This window comes from Myotis myotis, unplaced genomic scaffold (genome assembly GCF_014108235.1).
Source record: "Myotis myotis isolate mMyoMyo1 unplaced genomic scaffold, mMyoMyo1.p scaffold_m19_p_12, whole genome shotgun sequence".
Classification (NCBI taxonomy): domain Eukaryota; kingdom Metazoa; phylum Chordata; class Mammalia; order Chiroptera; family Vespertilionidae; genus Myotis; species Myotis myotis.
Window position 1 is genome coordinate 31,286,009 of NW_023416316.1, and position 24,112 is coordinate 31,310,120.

At 43.2% G+C, this 24,112-nt stretch overlaps 1 protein-coding gene across 6 annotated transcripts in view; it reads right to left on the bottom strand.

The window, feature by feature from the left end:
* Nucleotides 1-24,112, bottom strand: part of NTRK2 (neurotrophic receptor tyrosine kinase 2) — a 325,395-nt gene that overhangs the window by 176,173 nt on the left and 125,110 nt on the right. For 2 of the 6 annotated variants that reach the window (XM_036330681.1, XM_036330682.1), the window contains one exon: nt 10,426-15,711. The exons of the other annotated variants lie outside the window; for them this stretch is intronic. Coding sequence is in view for 1 of the 2 variants with exons in the window: in XM_036330682.1 (XP_036186575.1) it covers nt 15,674-15,711 (38 nt within the window). In the remaining variant the exon portion in view is untranslated. Of the gene's footprint in view, nt 1-10,425; nt 15,712-24,112 lie in introns of those variants that run through there. 6 annotated transcript variants of the gene reach the window in all.

The following is a 24,112-nucleotide window of genomic DNA, read 5'->3' on the forward strand; positions in this document are numbered from 1 at the left end:
GTTTCCTTGGAAGCACAGTAAATATCTCTAGTAGGAGTGGGATGTGGTCCGGTGCTTTGGAATAATTAAATTTAATGCAGCAATAGGGGACCCAGGCTCTCCTGCTAGATGATCAAATATGTCACGACACTAATACAGAATATAGAAAAAAAAGGTGTCATTTCTGTGTGAACAGTTCTGGGGATTCTGCTAGGAGGAATGAAGCTGGGCTTTAAAAAGGGATGATGGTAATGCTAATCATCGCAACAATGCTATCATTTACTGAGAACCTACAACATGTCACATGCTATCCCACTGTCTTGCCATACCCCCCAAAGGGCCAAGTCCAAGGTTACCCAATCAAAAGTGACAGGACTCTGATACATGAATGAACAAGGTAGTGGGAGAAAAAAGGTCAAGCCAGGTGGGTTGAGTGGGAAAGAGGAACAGAAGTGGTGGATGGGGAAGGCATGGCTGAAAAGCCAGGCTGGGGGGGGATGATGCTCTAGAATTTGAATGACCTTTTGAGGAGTTTGGACTTGATCTACTTTGCCGTGTGAGATGCCAGAGGTGTATGAGTACAGGACTGACTAGCTCACATCCATTTTTGACTCAAGAATGGAATCATGGTAAGAAGAAGAGAGAAGACCAGTCTGCTCCTCTCAAATATGGAGGGCCCGGAGGAAGGCAGAGGGGAGCAAGACATAGTCTGATTTCAGGACGGCAAGATGAGGGCAAGGAAGCTGTCCTGGCTAACGCAGAGGTTTGGAAGGATGGGCAAGGCATTTACCACAGCAGAAGGCACAGGCCCAGGGCCAAGTGGGCAGACATGATAGATTCAGTGTAATAAAAAAAAACTGATCTGATTTTGTCTCCATGACCCTCAAGCTCCAGAGATGTCTGGTGAATAGATGGTAAGGCAGCTTCTGCTTTCTCTCCCTGCCTCTAATGGACTTCCTTCAAGAGGAACTGGTTGGAGTTTAGAGAGTGTATCTTAAAATTAAATATGTTATGCAGATTATATAAACCACTATTTCTCAGAAAAGTCCACCTCAAAAGCATCAAGATAGACATGCCTCATAGGCCCAAAATTCAGCACGAGGGTACAGAGTACCCCAAACACTGCCCACATCTCAGATATGAAATCACCAAACTTAGTGAGACGTTAGAGCTGGGAGCCACTGCAGGCTCCTGGGAGCCCATTCAGGGCTATCTAGAACAAGCATGTCAACTCACAGCCCGCAGGCCACATGTGGCCCACAATGAATATTTTTGTGGCCCAGCCAATGTAACGGTATGTAAGAAACATTTTAATAAAATTTTCATAACTTAATTTTTACAATATCCTGTTATACATAAGTATTAATAACGGACTACAACGTTCACTAATGACTGATTACTATAATCATGTTGCATTCATTTCCCTTACGCGCCTTACGCGCAGGCACACCATTTCTCTCCACTAATACTAGCAGCGAACATTTTAGCAGCTGATAGCCACATCGTTAGGTCTTGCACTGACTTGTTTGGTGTGCACAACAGGAAATATTTTGCTTTTTTGCTTTCAGAGAACAAGAAAAATAGGTTTATTTGTGTTATGCTTATTAATTGTGTGCAGTTATTCAGTGTCTGGTAAGTTAATGTCCAAGAAAAAATATTAATTTTTATTAAAATGTTCTATTATTTTATGTTAATGATTACTCATTTATTTCAGCCCTTTGTATTCAGCCTGTCTCTATTGAAATAAACCTACGTTTCTATGAAAAATGAAGCTTTTGTTTTTTTTGTGGCCCACAGAAACTTAAACCTTGTTTATTTGGCCCATGTTAGCCTTTGAGTTTGACATGCTTGGTCTAGTGTTTCCAATTCCAGAGCACCTCTGGATTCCTGTCAACCTGCTCCTGCCTTCTGAAGAGCCAAGCAGTCCTCTCTCCATGCAATCCTAAAAGAGATCATTTAAGAGCCTGAGATTGACATACCAATCAGGGTTTAAGATCATCTGAATTCGCACACTGATCTCATTAAGAAGCAGCTGCAAAGAGTGTCAACAAGCCCTGAACTGGACTGGAGTCAGAAGATCAGGGTCCAAATGCCGCCTTGACCTGTGGTTCTTATTAGCTGTAGACATGGGAAAGTCACAGATCTCTGGGAGTGGGTCATATTGGGGTCCCCTGGATCCACTGTGGCTGCAGTTGTGTGCCAGCCATGCAGCAGCCAGCATCTGTGTTTCTCTTTCCTGGAGGTCTGCCCTTGAGCTATAGAAGCTCACTTTTGTGTATTGAGACCCTTAGCCAGTGACTAGCGGTTGCACAAATATGAAAGGCCTACACCCAAATCTGTAGGGAGCAACTTCCGCTCCAGAGTTCCCCCTCCAGCAGGCAGCTATATCTGAAATAATTTTCCTGTTAGCTCCCCCTTCCCTGTTCTGCCTCCCCCAGTCCCTTCACGCTGCCCTGGAGCACACCCGTAATAAATCACTCATATGTGAGTCCTCTTCATAGCATCTGCTGCCAGGAGGCCCCACAAAGACCGGTGTCTGCGCAAAGCTGTGGTGGAAGAATCAGATCTTAAAGCAGCGAGCTGACTCTTCAGCACGAGGGTCACAACAGGCAAAATTTGGCAAAAAGACATGTTTTCGTTGGCTCACAGAGAGTTTAAAAAATGTGAAGGGACTTGCCAACCTTTACAAACTGGGAAATTTCACACAAAAACCCAGATCTCCCCGTGTCTTGAAAAACCAGATGATCCAGCTACCCTGAGCCTTCGCCGTCCTTGCGTGGCAATACTGCGGGCCTGGGGCCAGTCCCCACCAGCTCAGCTCCTCACTCACATCTGTATCACTGGACTTGGCAACCTACACTCTAGCACATTGAAAGTCCTCGATAAGGTCTGTTGAATCCGAATCAGGCATCATTTTTCTTGAAAACAACTGAACTCGGGGGCTGCTGGAGAGCAGGGATGAGTAATTGTGTAAGAGGCTGCCTCGCTGCCCCTATCCAGTTCTTTCCTCATGCCTGGCAAGGTGCTGGTGTACACTTCCACAAACACTCTTCTGAGAGAAGATGAATCAATGACAGGCCCTGCCGTGATAGGAAGTTTGTTTGACAGGGAACACGTAATGAAATGAAATAAAATCACTTGTGGTTTGAGTATGCAGGCGAGAAAAGCAAAAACAGGTCTGAGTTTCAGATGTTGTTTTTTGTTGCCATAAATAAAAGGATGGCTGCAGCTCAAAAATGACATTTTAAACATTTCAAAATGTTGACTTGCCTAGCCTGTGTTCTTCTTTTATTTTTTTTAAGAGTGATTATAGTTGCAGCCCCTCTAACCAATGCCACTGGTAGTAGGTCATTAAAGAAGCAGAGGTTCCCTTGAACACTGGAACCCAGCCGTCCATCCAGGAGTGCTCAGGTCACTATCAAATGGGTCCGGATGTTGAAGAGAGATGGGAGCGGTCATTAACCAGTACATCGGTTAAGTGGATAAGACAGCTCCTCTTGTCTGAGAGCACCCCGCAGATGTCACCTTCAGGGAGCATAACTGACCAAGGGTCCCAGCTACATCCTGAAACCCACCTGTACTCTCAAATCCATCGCTCATTTACAGTGAGTCCATGCTTCCCATGACTGCTCTAGAACCAGAGCCAGGAGTAGTTGGAATATAAGGCATAACCATCCTCGGAGACAAGGAACTCTTGGCTGATCGGTGGCAGACTTTGGCTCAAAGACTCCCCCAGCAGCCTTGCCCATACTTCCTTAGAGTGAATGGTCTAGGATTCTTATCCTAACCTTCCCATCCTCTCATCACCAAGGTCAGACTTGAGTGACAGTCCTGTCTATGCTTTCACATCCCTCTCTGGCTCCTTCTCCATTTCCTCTCACATGAGAGTTTCTCCTGATTAAAATCCTTGCAGCTTTAATCCTGTCTGGGCGCCTGCTTCGCAGAGGACATTTGAAAATTCCTACTGCCTATACTCAGCAAAACCTGCTTACGCTCCCCACTAACCAACTTTGCTGTGGTTTACATGAATCCAAAGAAAAAAGCACTTATGAAGAGAACTTAAGTGAGCTTCAAAAAATTGGGTATAAGTTAAGAAAAAGGTGGGGGAGAAGGAGGGGAAAGGAGGTAGGAAGAAGGAGAAAACTTCTCAGAGTTCTTCCATTTTTTTGACCATTTTTTACTAAAACAAAATGAGCATGGGTAGCCCCTGACACAGGGCCTATTCATAACCTCTGGGAAAACACTGAGACTTTCTATTTACCTGACTTGCTCCAGAATCCCAACTGTTAATTGCCCTTCGAGGATGAGATGTACAGTCAAACAGTCCTGTGTGACTGCAATGAAGACCATACAGTTATAATTCTCAACACCCCAAACCTCAACACCTTCTAGTGTCATTTTGTGGAAACACAGAAAAAGGGAAGTACACTGCCTGTGTAAAATATGTCAACGATGTCTCATAACCAAGAAAAGAAAGAAAACACACACACACACACACACACACACACACACACACACACACACTTATTCTGTTAAGAGGGTTAATGTCTAAAAGAAGCCTTCAGGCTGGTTATTTCATAATTCACAGCAAAATAGAAAAGGGAGACCAAATCAGCAGCCTCATTTATAAGCCCTTGAAAATGGAAGTTTCCAAGCTGTCATAAATAAGGATGGAAGCATTTGCCAAGTCAGAAAGTTAGCCAAGTTTGAAATCCACTCAATCCTTACATCTTGGAGCTCCGAACAGAACACCAACCTTTTGGGATTTGTAATCATTTCTTCTCAGTAAAACTTCTTGCTTTTTATAAGGAAGTAGAAACAAAAAGCAAAAATACAATATGGAAAGTTTTTGAAAGGAGTTGGGGGCATTAAAGTACTGGGGAGGTGATAATGGCATAAATTGTGTATGTGTTGGAACTAAATTCCCATTTAAAGCTTGTAGTATTCCTATTCCATGTGTGTATGTATGTGTATGTGTGTGTGTGTGTGTGTGTGTATGTTGAGAATTATTGTGTCTTTACTTGCTGATCTCTCTCTCTCTCTCTCTCTCTCTCTCTTTCTCTCTCTCTTTCACACACATACACACACACACACACACACACGCACACACACACCTTCATACACAATCTCTCTCCGATGCACATATTCCAACCAAATGTGTAAAAATTAGAGAAAGGACAAAGCATATTTGCATGTGTTTGTGTTGGGTAGAAAGGGAACTAGAGGAAAAGAAGAAATCTATTTTTTTAATGATAAAAGGGAAAGAGAAAATAGGTAACAAGGGAGGGGATACTTTTCATCAGTTTATTCTGAGTTGGAAATATAGTGCAGAGATCGATGGCCATCTTAGAGCTCAGGGAAATACAGACCCCCAAGAGGTAAAAGGAAGCATTGCCCTCAGAGAAGCAGGCCAGAGCATGAATTTATAGGCTGAGGAATGTGATTTGCGTGACCTTGGACAAGTTAGTCAACTTCCTAAGCCTTTGTTTTCTTATGTGCAAAGTGCGGACAATAGTGGCACCACACTACTGATATTACCCTTAGGCCATAGCCCATGAGCAAAGATGGCATATGCTTGGCTTATTATGGCATCTCCCAGTGCTAGGCTCACTCTCTGACCTATAAATGGCACTCACTATATATTTACTGGATTTTGAGTATACTCTATGTAAGATAGAACAAGATAATACATTAAGGAATTTAGTATCTGTCTCAGTTAGGGGTTGTGTCAGGGAAAAAGAACTCATCCCCAGTGGTTTAAATTGCAAGTTGTAGGGACAATGTATAGAGGTATAGGCCTGTTCAAAGGACAAACAAGAAATGGTGAGGCACTGGAGACCGCCCACTGTGGGAAGGACGCCTTTCCCCTCCAGGGTTGAGGAAACAGATGGAGAAAAGGAGAAGAGATAAGCCCACCTTGAAAGGCTGCAGTGGTGGAGAGATGAGCCCTGTTTGAGATGAGTCTCCACTTGTGCAACAGGGCAGCTATATCCTGACTCCTTTCCGACACCGAGACCTGCTGGTCAACCCACTGTGCAAACACTGAAAAGCCAGCACATTACCAGCCCCAAAGTAAAATATGGCAGGCAGTTCCACAGCCTTTAGTGAAGGAGGGTGATGGTCTCCCCAAATCCAGAAGCCTAAGTAAATGCAGAGAGAAAAAACTGTCCAGGAAGTAATCTCTACAAAGCCTGAAACACCCTAACAGGCTATGGCTCAGTTCATTTAAAACCTAGAACTCCCCCAAGAGGTCAAACAGTGCTAGGCAACCGTTACTCCCACCCCACAAAGCTCCAGGGTTTTAGTGAAATTGCACGACTTACCTGAAGCTGAATTCTAATCTTCAAGGCAAGCAGCTGTGGCCTACACTTTTATTTGACCATTCGGCAAGACTAATCTACTGTATGATGAGAATTACTAAAAAAAAGGGAAGGGTGGTGAATGACAAAAGAGGTTTCTCCTTGCCTCCCAGGAAACAGAATAAAAATGTTGAAAGATGGGAGGGAAGGAGAAAACTTATTGTTCATTAGTTTATGGTCAGGCAGAGATTTTAATTCAGTAAACACAGCTCTGGGTCTTGTGGTGTGTGGATGAGACTGACCCATTGATTGGAAAATTAGCATGTGTCCTTGGCCGTCTCTTTCAGTCACTCGCTGCCAGACGATACATTCGGGGGCAGGAGCATGGACGTGACTGAGCTGCTTAGATGCTGCTCTGTCTCCTTGTGTTTCAGAGGCAAGAGCTGCTCAGGCATTTTCCACAGCCTTGTTGCAATGTCTGGATCCTCTTAATGCAGGTGACAGGATGTGTCCTCAAACAAATCTTCCACCACACTCCTCCCACCCCACCCCCACCCAGCGGTTTCCCTTGCCATCACTCATCTGAGAGTCAGGATTGCTCCCAGGGAACAGGAAGTACTCAAGTTCAGGAGCAACAAGAAAATTTGCTTTAGAACAATAAAAAACAACACATCCGCCTTTAGTTACAACGAACAAAGCAAACATGCTCTGGGTTTTCATTAGTTAACTAGAAGCCCGGTTCATGACATTCCTGCACTGTTGGGGGGTGGGGGGGCTCAGCCAGGCTTGTGCCATTTAGCAGTCCAGGAGCCCTCAGGGGATGTCCGACTGATGGCTTAGGCTTGCTCCCTGCGGAGAGTGGGCCTACACTGTAGTCAGACATCCTTAGTGCTGCTGCGGAGGCGGGACAGGCTCCTGCCTCTGCCACTGCGCTTACCAGCAGTCAGCCTGGCTTCTGGCTGACCACCATGGGGCAGCTCCTGCATTGAGCATCTTCCCCCTGGTGGTCAGTGCACGTCATAGTGACTGGTCATTCTGTTTGGTTGATTTGCATATTACCCTTTTATTATATAGGACTGGAGGCCCGGTACATGAAATTCATGCATGGGGGTGTGTGTCCCTCAGCCCAGCCTGCACCCTCTCCAATCTGGGACCCCTCGAGGGATGTCCCACCAGGATCGGGCCTAAATGAATGAACAGTCAGACATCCCTCTCACAATCCAGGACTGCTGGCTCCCAACCGCTCGCCTGCCTGCCTGCCTGATTTCCCCTAACCGCTTCTGCCTGCCAGCCTGATCACCCCCTAACCGCTCCCCTGCCACGCCGATCAATGCCTGCTTCCCTGCTGGCCGAATTGCCCCTAACTGCCCTCCCCTTCAGGCCTGGTCACCCCCCCCCCAACTGCCCTCCCCTGCTGGCCATCTTGTGGTGGCCATCTTGTGTCCACATGGAGGCGGCCATCTTATATGTTGGAGTGATGGTCAATTTGTATATTACTCTTTTATTAGATGGGATTAGCACTGAGTGATACCTCCTGCGATTTCTGTTTTATAAGATAAAAATTTCAAAGCATGTGCCAATTTCACTATCATCCCTGTACCTGCAAGTCAAGATCTGCAGGGCTTGGTGAGTGGTACATATAACTAGGGACTTCCTGGGACAGCACGTGCCACCCCAGTGACTAAAGTTCACCTTACATTTCTGCTTTGCCACAACAATTGTCTCTGCTCAATCACCAGTGCTGGTAAGAGTGGCCACTGGGCACTTGCACGGCCCTGAGAGTGTCCTAGGCACCTGCTGGCCTCACCCCAGTCCTGGCCCTGCTCAAAGATCCAGCCCATATAGGATAGTTGTTCTGAGCTCTGGTACTTGAGCCAGCCTGCCTGAATTCAAACCCTGGGATTACCCCTCATTAGCTAGGTAACCTGAAGGAAGGTCCTTGATCACTCTGTTCCTCAGTTTACTATCACTTTAAATGGGAGCAATATTATCATTAGCCTTGTAGGATTGCAGGGAATGAATGAATAAATACATTAATATATGTTTTAGTACTTAAAACATACCATGCATACTTGGTACAGAGTGAAAATCAATACGCATTAACTCTTAGATACAGTCTCACTTTAAAATGTGTTAGAAAAGGTATTAACAATACTAAAAGTACCTGAAATTAAGTGCTGGTAAAACTTTAATGCCACTTATTTAAAGAGATTTAATAACAACAACAAAACAGCACAAATTACAAAATATTACTAAAGAAATAAAATTTTATTACTTGCAACACGAAGTAGTTCCAACTAGGCCAATTGTGTGTTGCTTAATGGAGCCTTTATCAGAAACTACCTCAGGAAGCAGAAGAGAAAAATCCAGTTATTTGTAACTCATTGCCTGTAAACAGTTGTTTCTAAGCCTTGAGGGAACTTGAAACAAGTCTTTTGTTTCAAACAATCCCTCAGCCAATTCATTCGTCACTTGTATTCTTAGCCAAATATTTTCACATGGAGAATCCACCAGTTAAAGTTAAAGTAGACCCGGTTCAAATGACTAAAAATTCTGAATTGATAAGGTGAGTAGAAAAGAGGCAGACCATGTTTGGGGTATGTCCTCAATGCTATTTCTTTCAGAATCCTCAAAATACAGAGCATCGTTCAAACTCATGGGACAGTCATAATACAGGCCCAAACAAATCGTATCATATTATTTTATCAGTATCAAATTTGAGGTAGAACCAGTGCACAAGAATCACCTGGGCAGAAAGAAGGATCTAGGAGCACAATGATGATAACTCCTGAGAAAGCTCCAATGTGGCCTTCACGGAGTGGACACATCCAGAATTGTTCAGCGAGTGAAATTCCCTTTCATTTGGACTCCATTAGTTGTGCTCACATAACCGCCATATAACCAATACATGTAAGTGAATCTGTATGAGATTCACAGGCACTCACTGAGGCATACCCATGCTCAGTGCAAACCTAAGTCCTTCAAAGTATTTTATCAATGAGAAGAGGTCCCCAACCCGCCAGGCAATGTGCTAAGTAAGGGTTTTACCTGACCATCTCACTTGACTCTCCTAAGAGCCTAGTGAGGGGGCAACATTACTACTCCCCATTGTGCAAATGAGGAAATGGGAATAGAAGAGTGAAATGACTCATTTAGCTTGAGCAAGCTGGCTTCAAACCTGAATAGTCTGCATCCAAAACCTACTGCCTCAAATTATTATACGGCCTCCAAATGGCCCACAAAACCTGTTCTCAGCAAGTTAAACTTAGAAAGGTGTTTCAAAAAAAAGCACAAGTCAATAGCACTAAACAGGCTCTTAAGAGAGGGTCTGTGTACTTGGTTCCATAAGACAGTGGGTCACACTGGATCAGTTTCTAATCCTAAGTCTTGTATTTGGAGAAAAACCCTTTCAAAATTACCAGAGGCAAGCTCAGATGTATCAGGGCTGAGGTCCTACAAACCTTACTTTTAGGTCCTATCTTAAAGCGGTGGGGGGGGGGGGGGGGGTTTGCTGAGGAATGCCAGTGTGGGCCACTGGAGGTTGGATGGCCACTGGAGGTTGGAAATAAAAGGGATGTGAAGTGTGGGCACCATTTAATAGGTACGGTTCCATAGTATCTTATCTCTATATCCACTTGTCTTCCTCAATCTCCCCTTCCATGAAAGTACAAGTCATCATGTTCATTTGACCACCAAGGCCCTTTGAAGGGAGGGAGGGGCAGAGCACCAAATGTGTCCTCTCACTGGGACCTGGGTTATTCCAAATTTTTTAAATACCGAAGGATTTTCCCATAGAATGTACGGTTTGTTTTTTTGTTTCTTTAGTTTCCTTAAACATTTTTTGTATTTTTTTTTTAGTATTTCCTTTTAGCCAAATGAAACTATATCCTATGTCAAGAATCAGTAACAATAAATGTATAATTCACATTAATGGGAAATTTGAAAGTCCTTTTTTGAGGGAGATTTATTCCAGAATATATAGTGGGTTTGGGACTCTCCCATTCCCAATTCTCTATGATGTTTCTCATACTCTTTCTTCTAATACTTTTCCTCTTGAACACCACCAAGGACACACATAGTGATGGGGATGCTTGAGGAAGGGAGCAGACGTATACAAGGCCCTAGAGAGAATGCAAGACACATGGAGATGAATTATAAAACTTTATTGGCTTGTTAAAAAAAAAGAAAGAATGAATTCAGCAAGTACATTTATGATCTATCCACATGTTAAAAACAGCACTTAAAAATAAAATAAAAATGATTATCCACTATTTACAGGAAATGTGAAAAATGACTTTAAAACCTGGAACATTACAGGGGGAAAACAGGGCATGAGAATGACTCACAGCTGCCTATGGATTACAGCGAATGGACCCCAACACGAAATGGGTGTGATATGCAAGGATCTGTTTTTCTCTGGAATCTCTTGCTATTATTTTTCCATTTTCCCTCTGTCAGTTTTATTGCGGCATAACTGACAAATAAAATTGAAAGATATTTAAAGAGTACAACAGGATGATTTGACATGCATATGCATTGTGAGTAGAATCTCTTGCTATTTTGTGTTTATGCCTCCTTCATAAAAGGACTGTCTTAAAAGTGGTGAAAAAAACCTCTGTGTTTTTCTTTCCTTCTCATGCCTTTTTCTTTTCATGAAAACTCAGATTCCAGACACAGCCAATAGCAACCTACCTTGGGTGCCCACCAATGACCTCCCAAGGCTCCATTGCAATATTAGCCCAAATTAAACTCAGAGTGCTCTCACTGTCCAACTCTAATGGTTGGGAGACACCTTTGGCCCAGAAGAGGAAAAAAAAATAAAAAAGAAAAGAAATGGACTGGCTTGAGTAGAAAGCTGCCTTCTGTGACAGCTGTTTTATGTCACTTTCAGGGTTGCAGATCCTGTTAACGTAATTCACTGTGGCAGCACCCCACAGAAAATGACATGCCCATCCTGTCCGGGAGAGCCCTTGACCTCCCCAGGTGCCCTTGAGTAAGCCTGACATGGTCCTCAGGTGCCACAGGTGGTGTGAACACAGCAGAGCACCCTTCACAGGTGACTGCTTCTGTTCCTGTCCTTGGAGTCAAGTCTGCTGATTGGCACAGCCCCATGGGGGCCACAGGCATGGCACAGCCCACCGGGCTGGGTGCAGCTGCCCTGAGAAGATCCTGAACTATGTGGAATTGCTCCACATCAGCTGCCTTCCCTCTGAATCTGCAGTCAGGACAAAACAAGGTGAAGTGAGCTTCTACTGTTGTGTGAGCAAATTAGATGGAAGCCAGGGAGGAGTCTGGACAGAAGACACTGGAGGAAAGTGTAAGTCACCATTCTCCGACGGAGTGAGAGGGGAGCTAGCTCCGGTCCCCTTTAGTGCTTTGATTCCATTTCAAAATGAAATTTTTTTTAAAAGATATATGGAAAGCAACCAGTAAAGCAAATAAAAATTAACTCTGTCTGTCACGGAGTCAAGTTAGAATGCTAGATAGAGAGAGCGAGGGAGGGAGAGGAGGAGAAGTGGAGAGGGAGAGAGGGAAGGAGGGAGAAGGGTGGGAAGGAGAGAGAAAGTCAGGGATTTTAAGCAAATAAAGAGAAATGGAAGAGGAGAAGGCAGGAGCACCTCCATCATGCTGACCGTCACACTTGCCAGGGAACTAAATTCTTGCCTTGAACTCCTTGAGCTGTTTGCTCCTCCAACTATTGAACAATGTGGCCTCTACTCTGTCTGAGGAGGAGCTTGGGCCCTAACAGGGCCAGGGTGGGGGTGGGGGTGGGGGCGTGGGCGCTGTAATTCAGGGTGATGTGAAGAGTGGGGTCCAAAGCACACTCTGGGCTCTGTGCTGTGGGAGGGGCTGGAGTTATTTAAGTCCCATCTTTGCTCCCTACTCTTGGGAAGAGCAGTCGCTAGGTCAAGAAAGAAGCTGGTCCCTGCTGGAGATCAGGAGTGAAAACCGCGGAGTGATCTTTGAAGTCTGTGGGGATTCATTCTTCCTGTGGAGATCTGGACCTTCTTGGCCTCGACTGATGCCTCAAGTGATGACAGTGGGAGTCTCTCAGTCGCTCTCAGCTGCCTTGGAGTCAAGATACAGGGCCTGAACTGCGATTCGTGAAGATGACACAGCTGTTTTCCATTCATCAACAGCCACACTGGGATGTTAAGGCCACCCGAGAAACGGGGCTGTGCGTGTTCCCCTGAACTTGGCTGCACCTGAGCAGGCCAGGCAGCACAGACACTGGTGAAAGCAGTCACGTCAAACAAAGCAGGGGGAAGGACTCTGGCCACAGGGACGTGGGGCCGATCAGGGATGAAGGGCAAACACTGCTGCAAGGAAGTCCCAGGCAGGGAGAGAGCCCAGGTCCCAGCTGGCAGAGGCGAGCTGATAAAGCTCTCAATGGTGACGCTGGGAAGCACGTTTGCAAAGGAAAGACAGGAGGAAGCAGTGAGAGAACAACGATCTTGCATTAAGACACAAGCAACAAACGGGCAGCCCACAGACATGTTCTGTTGGCCTACATAACGTTTTAAAAATAACTGAGTCAACTTTTTTAAAAATAGGGACATTTCACAGGTTTCAAGTTTCTCTTAAAGAATCCCAAGATTTGGAAACCTGGGACCACATTCCCGGGGGGGGGCGGGAGTTGGCTGGGGCTGAGTGACAGCTCCCCTCTGGAGTGAACACCCACTTAGGGTACGTTGCGCATTTAGGGCACCCGCCTGGTACTGCAGTGCCAGGTCCTTGCTGGAGGGCGACAGACTTGATTTCAATAAAAAATGCTGCCCATCTTTTTCTAATGTTGCAGAATTACATTAGGAAGCTCATAAAAGATTTCTTACAGAGGACACAGAAAGCAAGAGGATGCAAGCGGGTGGTCTAGAGCACAGATATGAGAAGATATGTTACTGATTGTGGTCTTCAGGGATTTAAGAAAAGACAAAGCAAAGAACTCAAGAACCATATGAAACAATTTTCTAATAGCCGGCTGTTTTCATCGTTCCCTAGGAGATGTCAACTGCGGTCTGATATATTAAATTGCCTTATCTGTCCACTTCTCTCCATTGAAAAACAGAAATCCACCTCGTCATTCTTCTAGCTGTTGAGTACAAATATCCTTTTATTTTTTTTTCCTTTTGAGTCTGGAAAACTTTAAAAATAGGCCTTAAACAATTCATCGCCTTTTTATGGCTCTATGAAATTACATAAAAGCTTTTTTTTAAAAAAAAAAATATATATATATATGTATATATACCAAATGGCTGATATTTAAGAATCTGAGCTGTCCTGACAGCCCCTGCTTGGCTTCCAGTTTGAATTTCCTTAATCTCTCAGGGTTCGGGATTTCTGCAATTAGCTGGCCTCTTTGTAAATCAACACCTTTGGGAAAGATCAGAATCTAAGTCGTGACAGGAACTGTCATTTAGCAGCAAGTAAGAAAATGGAAATTCTGAGGATATTCAGACGTCCCCACACTAAGGGCCAGCTGCCCTCACACTCAAATGTCCTTTTAGGGGGAAAAATACTTTCAAAAACCAGGAGCCTATTTACACTTTGGAGAAACTGTCCCTTTCAGGCCTGGGTCTGAAGTAGCCAAGTTCAATGCTGTAATCCATAGACTCTGTGAGATGTCGGCATTGAGCAATACCATCGTCAGTGGCTAATGTAAAAGAGAGAGTATAAAATATCCATCATGGGTTATCTTATTTTATCAAGTGGTACCTAAATGGATCCTGGTTTATTAAGATTAATGCCTTGGTTACACAGGATTCAAAACATTTCCAAACATGTTAGACCTGTTAAAAATCTATGCATCCTTAAAGCTGAACTGTAAAACTGTGTAACTATTTCAAAAAAATTATTTTTGAAGGACATCAATAAATTTCCAATGCAGCCATGGCATCAGTGCACTTTTTTCTGTCTTTTCTTTTTTTTTTTTTTTACTTTCAATATTGTTTTGTATTGGTTTCAGGTGTATAGCACAGTGGTTAAACAATCATATACTTTACAAAGTGTTCCCCCCAATATTTCCTGTACCCACCTGACACCATTCATAGTTACCGCAATATCATTAACTACATTCCCTGTGCTGTACAGACCTGATTGTGTTTTCAAAGGACATGCTCCAGGCCCGCCTTTGAAGTCCCCCTAACAAGAAAGGTGTAAGGTGAGGTGGGGCAGGGCAGTCAAACCTGTCTTCTGACAGGGATCCTGCCTGGTGCAGACTGAGCAGAGCGTACCGAGGTCACTGCCATGGCTGAGCGATTGAAACAGGGGGCTACGGTGAGACTAAGGCAGGGGCACAGGATTCGGCTGCCCTCTCAGCAATGAAGCTGGACAATATAAAGCACATATTCATTAGCGACCTGCCACCTTGTGCTGCTGGGGTCAGGATGAGCTGTCCTGCCCCCTGAAAACCCAGCAGCAGTATAGTATGTCGTAGGGAGACTGTCTTACTTACAATATCGACTTCTGCTCACAGCAGGCCAGCCATTCTGCTCACAGGCCTTTTCAGAGTAGAAAAGCTGCAGTTCTGTTAGGGGAACAGCATGGGTTGCTGCGGCCTTATCATTCGACAAACTTCTAAAACACAGGTGGATCGCAGCGGGCAAATGAAAGGACATATGCATCATATGCATATATTTCACTCCTTTAGTTATCCTGTCTATGCCTAACCTAACTCTACAGCCCTGACTAAGTAGCTTTTTTTTTTCCTTTAAGAAAATCATTAAAGAAAATTTAAGGAAATCATGAGCGTTGATTGCATGGCTCTGGGTCTTTATTATCAGTGAAGGAAAGAGCCTCTCTTGTGAAATCACCACGTCCCCACGGTGATACCGTTTACGCGCTTTCAGCTGCTGTGGTATGGATGGAAACATAAAACTTCCTCAGTTCAGTACTGATTAAACAACAACAGAAGATGATGTTAAAATCCAAGTTACATGGAGGTTACAGTTTAGTGTGCACTTATGCCTGTCCCTAAATTTAGATTTGTTTTAACTTTGTAGTTCATCTTTAATAAACAGAAACAATAAAAATCAAATACATTTCCAGTATGGTCAAACAGCACATCTTCCAGAAGAGAAGCACAACCCAATAGGATTTCATTTCAATTCCACCTTTGAATGATTATAAGAACAAATGGAAGCATTAATTTAAGATGTTTTCTTGCATCTCCGAGTAGCTGCCTGTGAGCTGCCTCAGCACCGGTGTTCCCCAATCACAGCTCAGGATCTGCAGGCTCCATGCAGTACCTCCTGCAAACACCACCCGCCTCTACCAGAAAACGCCAAGTAAGCAGACTTCCCGGGAGAAGCCTGTGCCAGTCCCAAGAGTCCAGCTTACAAGGCAGCACCAACCAACAAGCACCACAGCCCCTTTCTCTGTCTTTTCCTTTATTTCAGCTACCCATCCAGTGGGATCTTATGAAACAAAACAAAACCTAAAAGAAACACAAAATAAAACATAAGTCATGCTCAAAAGAAAAATCAACATAAATTAACATGCAAGTACAATCACTTTTAAAAGAACATAAATAAACATCAAAATTAAGACACAACATGGAATATGCTTTAAAATATAAAGTAATATATAATAACAGAACAGAAATTGGAAGAAAATGTGCATCTCATTATTGAGCAACTTCATTTTAAACTCAAAACCAACTTTACATGCAACATGAAACATTGGAAAGAAACGCAAAGAATTTCTGCACACAGCTCCACCCACAACTGTCAGATATTAACTTCTTAACTTAAGTAGGAGAAATACATGAACAATATCGATGAACCCTGAAGAATTTTTATGTTTAGGGGAAAAAAATAAAACTTAACAACAAATATCTACCATAATCCTAATTTTTCCCCTGCCTAATTTTACCAAGTTATTTCTTAAATAATTAATAAATTACTGAGCAACTAAAGCAGAGTGCTGGCTGGATATAACTGACAAAATATGGAACTACACACAGATTTAGATTTTTTTTTCAGGAATCCTAACATTAAATAATAAATTAATTGCCTAAATGGAATCAAATGCCCAGAATATATATGACACATAGATATATAGAAATGTAATATCCATTATATCACATATGATATATAACATGTAGCATATTGTATATATATTCAATATATAACTAGTATATATAAGACATATAGTGTGTATATTACATGTAATAGATATAAAACACATAATAGATAATACTTAGTATTAATTAATTCCGCAAACATTTACTGAGCACAGACCAAATCATAGACACTGTAATAGATGATACAAAAATAAAGAAAATGGAGTAGTTGACCTCAACTACTTCATTGCCCCACAGCTGGAGAAAGGTGAGTAAACAACTTGCATAATAAATAACGCTAATCTACTTTGTGCCAATCTCTCCTCTAAGCTCTTTGTCCAAAGTAGCTTACAGTCCAATAACTAGTAAGTGATGGAGCTCAGATTCTGACCCAGGAACTCAGATTCTATGGCCACCCTGCCGTGTCCCTGTGCAGGGAGGACAAACTCTCCTTGCACTTAGCCATAAAAACCCAGCAGGGATGGGGAAGATTCTGTTACATACAATTCTGTGTATAGTTTGCATGAATCTTCACCAGATTCATACGTGACAAAATAGATGATGTCATGGTAGAAACTGCCAAGATGTTTTCAAGTTCAGCTTTGGAAGGCGCTTCTAAACACAACCCCTCCAGACTCTCGATCTTCCTCAACCTGGTGTCTGGTCTGCCAAGTGCTGGTGTCATCTGCCTCCAGAGCTGTAATTACCACCACCAATCTGTATTATCATTTACAGCAACCCTCTGGAGCTTAATTTCCATGGCATTCCTGTCTCCTGCCCTTCCAAGTCTCAGGGAAAGGACTTGGGATGGACGCCAAAGATCATTTGTGGATTTAAACACCACAAAGCACTGGGAGTTTAGGAAGTGCTTAGGGGCACTGATTAATTCTCCTTCATAACTCTTCCTACTCTCTTTCTAAAAGTTCAGGCTCCGGGCACACATAAGCCGCCCTCGTTTAGAGGACACTATGGCATGTAGGACAAGCATGCCAAATTAACCAACCAAACCTCTTAATTATTCCATCAGGCTTTAAGAAGGTGATTCTCACTTCCTTTCCCATTGTAACAATAGGATTAAAATTGGGATGTCAAGTCTGCCAATAAAAAACAGGAGAAACTTGGTGATACAAATAGAAGACATCACCCTCAGACAAAAAGATTTGTTGACTCCTATATACTAGTTTCCGGGCATTTGGCAGGGAAATTCTAAGAGTTTACTGATGTCAGAGTGTTTACAGCATGAACCAGGCCACTCTTCCTTTGCTTCTATTTGACATTTTCTTCCCAGATGCTCCTCTAGGCTCTTTAAAATTACAATTGAGAAACAATTTTCTTAGCTAGATGCAAGCTCTTTTGGACTGACATTCACTCGGGACACAACAGCATTTGCCCCTATTTAAACTGATGTCAGATGTTACTCTTCAACCTCCTTCTGATTGCCTTTTGTGATTCATCCTTCTCAAAGAAGCATGCCTTAGCTCCATTCGCCCTTGCAATAAAAATTAACAAGTGAAACCACCATAAAAACACATGCAGTATCTCCCTTAAGAGGAAAAAAAACAGCCTGAAACAAGGATAAGCAATGTGAGCCTTCAGGAAGGCTTCTTAATACCCTTGATCTTCCCATACTATTGACACACTAAAGATACTCTACCATATATTGAAAAATTAGTTTGACTTACAGATTTCATCCTTTTATAAGGAAACTAGCTGCGTGAGGCGACCAGGCCTGCAGGGAGGTTAGTGAGGGACGACCAAATGACTGAGCAGCAGGCTGTGTGGGGTGACTAGGCTGGCAGGGGGGTTAGTGAGGGGCAACCAAATGACTGAGCAGCAGGCTGTATAGGGTGACCAGGCCGGTGGGAGCCGGGGTGGTGGGGGGTAGTGAGGGGCAACCAAATGACCGGACAGCAGGCTGCATGGAGCAACCAGGACAACAGGAGGGGCAGTTGGTGGTGACCAGGCCGGCGGGGGGGCAGGCACTGAGGGGTGACCAGGCTGGGGGTGCAGTTGGGGGTGACCAGGCCAGCAAGGGGGGTAGTAAGAGGCAACCAGGCTGGCGGGGGAGGCATTTAGGGGTAACCAGGCTGGAGGGGGTGGAAGGTGGGGGTGACCAGGCTGGCAGGGGTGGTAGTTGGAGGTTACCAGGCCACCGGGGGCGGGGGGGCAGTTAGGGTTATCAGGCAAGCAGGCAGGTGAGCAGTTAGAAGCCAGTGGTCCCAGATTGTGAGAGGGATGTCTGACTGCCAGTTTAGGCCCGTTCCCCAGGATGGGGCCTAAACCAGCAGCAGACATCCTCCGAGGGGTCCCAAATTGGAGAGGGTGCAGGCTGGGCTGAGGGGACCCCCCCCCATGCACGAATTTTGTGCACCAGGCCTCGGTTGCGACAGTCACTTAGGCTTTTATATATATAGATGTCTCCAATATTTCATATTTCTCAAGGATCAAAAGTGATATCCAATCAGGGTCCTAGTCTACCTACCAGGATCTCATGAATTTTGCCCTCTTATAAGAACTCAAGAAAGGGGCCACAAAATAATATAAAAACAATAGATGATTATTTTCTCCTAGTGAGGGGGAAAGTTTTTAGACCACAACAAATGGCTGAACATCTTGTGGGTTTAGCAGCCAAACGAGCTGTCTAGCTTCTGAGCCTGAAATATAGATATTTTGACAATGTGACATTCTGAAGCATTTGCAGCATTCCGATGGTGCACAGGAGTTATTGTGAGAACAGCTCCTTTATCAAAAACAACCTTAGAGAAATGTTGCCACCACTCCTTGCACCAGCTGAGCTAAATCCGAACAAGGTTAAAGCAGATGCTGTCTGAGAATGCAATGTGAAGTTGAAAGCAGAGAAGGAAAACCAGGATGCGTCCTAAAACTCAGTCTCTGCTATTCGCTGATTTCAAATCTGCTCACAGACCGCTTCAAAGGGAAGGCTTGGGGGTGGGCTGAAGGTCAGTGAAGCACTGCTTTCTTTATCATTGGCTTCCGACTCATTAAGATTTCTTTACATTCGAACATGCACACATTTTCCTCCTATTACTCAGAAGCAATCAGCCATAAAATGGCAAGGATCTGCAGTACATTTAAATTAACAGCAATTTATCTGGGGGAAAGAAGAAAATTGCTGAGTCTGAAAGGAAGCGGAGGGAAGGGAGTGGAAGAAAGATGCAGCTGCTATCTGGAAAAGCCAATCTTACCACATCTGTCATTTGGAGAGTTAAAACAGAAAAACTGCCAACTTGGGTGTCTGACTGGCATGGGGCCTCTTGGGAGCCGGTGTGGTGGTGAAGGTGACAGTACGGTGGCTCACCTTCATTGGAGAACAAAGCAAATGCTCCTTGGGCCTTCTGGAAAATGTGCACTAGGTCAAACCAAAGAGTAAACTCCTGTGTTTTCATAACATGAGGTACCTGAGCAACAGTGGGTGCAAAAAGGTTTTGCTTTCATCACAAAGTTAGACTTGAATGAGGCACAATTCTGCTTTATTTCAGCACCACTTGTCCTAATTTGCCATTTGTGGAACAGTGATTATCTGTTGATTCTTGCACCATCTAGCCATTACTGTCCTGCCTTTCCTATTTTATAGGGAACTCACTCAACCCACATGGCCACTGTGATGTGTCCAAGGTCACCTGTATGGAGTGAGATAGCTGAAATCTAAGCTCGGAACTTCTGGATTGTTAGTGCCTCCTTTACAATGGTATCACCTGCACCTATAGCAGCAATTTCCCAATAGAAAAGTTTAAGTCCTGGTGCTTCCCTCTCTGTGCTCATTGCAGAAGTTCCTTAATCAGCCTTCTGACACTCCTTTAGCTTCCTAAGGATGTGCTTTATCCATATACCACCTCTTCTAAGACCGCCTTCTATCATGTGTTGGAAGCCTTGACCATTCTTGAAGGTCCAGTGTAAAGAGGTCTCCTGTGAGTATTCAGTTCATGGGCCTCTTAACTTCTCTTCCATGCATTCACATGGCCTTCTTGTGTACCTTTTTGAAACTTATAGTTCTTTCCTTTTCACTTCCTGCATCCCAAACTGTAAGCCACAGGAGGGCAGACAGAGAATGTCTATACCCTTCTACACCCTACACTGCCTTGCAGAATAGTAATCTATAAACTTTTTAAAAATAATTTCTATGTACTCAACAACAGAACCAAAATGGAAAGTAGGGAGGATACAAGACAATGTAGGCTCTACTGTGTCTCATTGGCAACTGGGTTAATCAGATCACTTCAAAGCTCCTGGAGAGAATCAGATATGATGATCAAAATGATGGTGGCTGTGGGAGTTGGATAAAGAAAAGTATTGTCCATTTGTTAGCTGGAGATGAAAAACTAAATGTCTGAGGATGGTCAGCAAGGCTTGGAAAGCTCTGGTTTGTCTTAGCAAAATGAAGTTGTTATGAGCTGAAAATCAAAGCAGGAAACACACACAGAGTTCTTGGCTAAACTCGAATGTGTAAGGAAACCCAGAGCTATTGCACAACTAAAACTCAGTGATTCTAAGTAGAATGTGATGGATCAGCAGGGCCTGATGACAAGTGTCCAACGGCTCAACCACTACCATGTCAGGGACTTCACATAGGATAGGTAGCACATCCAAAGACAGATGCCATTGCCTCTATTTGTGGAATCACCTACAAATGCTATAAATGGAGTAAAACAAAACAAACAAAAAAACACATGGAGTTCATGGTTTCCAGGGCATTAATATTCTCAAAGATTTTCACACCAACTACACTAAGATTGAATAAATCAATCTCTTGTTGTCCTGTAGGTGTGTCCAGCCTCTGGCTTATTTCAACAAACACTTCTAATATTAAACATTGAAATAAGTGTGAGCTATATATACATGTAAGAAAGATTAATCAAACAAGTAAGATAATGATTTCCCAACCAGCTTACTCTAGTTCAGGATCAAGGTGGCCAGTCAGTGGACCCAGCTGGGAATTAATATTTTTTTCTCATCAATGTTACAACAAAATGATGTTAAACAGCTCTGGCTGGTTTCACTCAGTGGTTAAGAGTATTGGCCCATGGACTGAAGAGTCTCAGGTTCGATTCTTGGTCAAGGGCACATAACTTGGTTGCAGGCATGTGTGGGAGGCAACCAATTGATGTGTCTCCCTCACATGGATGTTTCTATCTCTCCCCATCCTCCATCCCCTCAACTCTCTCTAAAAATTAATGGAAAAATATCTTTGGGTGAGGATTAACAAAAAAAGTTTTAAAAAATGATGTTGAACAAAAGGATGTTATTCAAGGACCTGTTGTACTTCTTTGTACTCGGCCTTTTACCCAGAGAAGTGAATGTGTCCAAACTTAAAGACAGATGAAGATCATGAGGTAGAAAGAAGGTCCTTCACCCAAACATGCCTTTTTTTTCTGATGCCTTTTCTCTGGGACAACCATTAGCAAAAGGACTTCCATCAAATCAGAAGTTACCTCCCTAGAGAGAGAATTAAAAAGCGCCTCTCCACAGAATCCAAGAGGTGATGGAAAATGTGGATTGAAATGGTGGCTCATCCTGCCCTTGGTCAGTCTACCTGGGACATTACTTGACACTGTTCCATAAAACAAAATTTACCATCCCAGATTGGACTCTGATTTAAAGTTCCAGATCAGATCCTATAGAAATATATCTAACTCAACCCACAATGAGCGCCCCTTACCCTACCAAAGCTCATAAGGGCATACCCAAACATTACTTAACACTCTGAAAGAGTACCCACCCATTCACACCACGAAGAACAGAATCTATACTCCAAAAGTGCTTCAACATCAAGTAGAACCCTCAGGATTCTGGGGCCAGACCCAATTGCTATACATGCTCCTTAGGAGTAGCAGGTGACCCATCCCAAAATGCCTCTGTAAAATGGAGAACTCACTCTAGTCTCAACAGGAAGCTTGCAAAGTGCAAAGTTGACTTCAGGGTCACAGTCTGCTAAGCATTCAGACGGAGGCTACCAACAGAACCCCCTACTCGACTTAAGTTAAACCCACAGTTCTAGAAGCATCTGTTAGTGACATTTTTATTTGCTCCAAAAGCTCACTTTGGGAAAAGCCCATGATGCCATGCCACCCTACCTAACTATCCCTACTAATACCTCAACAGTGTCTTAGGGCAGCTGAGTGTGTGCCACCCTCAGTTGTGTATCCCACAAACTCTCTTTCAGAAAGATGAGAAAGGTTCTCCCAACTCCTTGATTCTTTCATCTTGGAACACAGCAGGTCTCTTCATGATTCTTTGGTTCTAGTACAGTTTATGCATGGAGAAAACTCTGGATTTTAAAAAGCATGCCTTTCATTTACACACACACACACACACACACACACACACACACACACACTTTCCTTTTTAAAATAAAGTATGCATGGCAAATTTGGCAATATATAAAATATAACAGCTTGGTTAAGAAATACAGCAGCCATGCCCAAAATCAACCAGAACTAAGACACTGAGAAAACAATGCATTCTAGATTTTTTTAAATGAAATTTTAATATATGCAAACATCTGAAATTCCTTTAGAAATGCTTTCCAAAACTTACAGAAAGTTTTTTGTTACATCAAAGTGATTAAAAGGGGAAGGTTAGTTACCTTGTAACCCTACACACATCCTTAGTTCAAAGCAGAAATCGCCTTTTGCATGAGCACAGAGGCATTCAAAGACATGATGGACACATGCATTGCCTTATATGAAAGCAGTAAGAAATTGTAAATGTCACATAGATAAAAAGACAGAGTATAATTACATGTGCATAGCAGGATGACTGGATTATAAATTAGTTTTTCTTTCATTCTTCATAATTAGGGCCATTTACCATCCATTGTTTAACTACACCAGATCCTAGAACTTTACGTACAGCTAGCATTAGGATTAGAATTTTAATAAGTACAGTCACCCCACATATTTATCTTCCTTGACAACTGTGTGCTAAAGGACTCATTTCCATGGTGATGCCTGATGACTGGCTGGCTAGACAGTGAAAAGAAGCCTGAAGCCAGACAGACTTGAATTTGGATCCTGCCCTTACCCCTCCTGAGCTGTGTAACCCTGGCCAAGTCGGAGGACCTCTCTGAACCTATTAGCCAACTCTATAATAGGAATGAAATAAACTTGACTTATTGTGATGGCTAGAATTAATATGAGTACCTAATATTGTCCAGACTCCTCAACTCAGGATAGTTGCTAGCATTGTCTATTAATATTTTATTTAGACAAAGTATAAAACCTTAGAAATTCCAAACTGTCCTATTGATTTAAAAAAATATAATTGGAGTGACCCCTCTCATTGAAGATAGCTCTATGTTTTACCAAATATGTATGATCTATCAAAAAAATGTTCAGGGTAATAAACTGTAACCCATACATAAAACACAATCTGAATCCACCTTCATTGAGCCCATTTAGGACTCTGCTGTAAATGTGCAATATAACCTTAAACCAATTAGTGATGGTTTTCTTAAAGCTCACAAGATATATACCTTCACAAATGCTTGCCTTGATCCAGGCTAGTGTAACCAAGTGTCTTTTTCTTTCATCTCCAAGTTTTTCAACTTCCTATATTGTTTTTCTGGGCCACCCAAATGTCTTTCTTGGGGGATATCTCTCAATCTCATTCTCTCGCCCCCCCTCATCTGTCTCATTTTCTCCATGTGTAGGTCCTTCTCTCATTTCCAACTCTTTCTATTTTCTCCTATGGACTAAGAAGAACTAAGAGGTACATGTTGACATCACTATTTTTATATATGGAGTGGAAGCTGTGT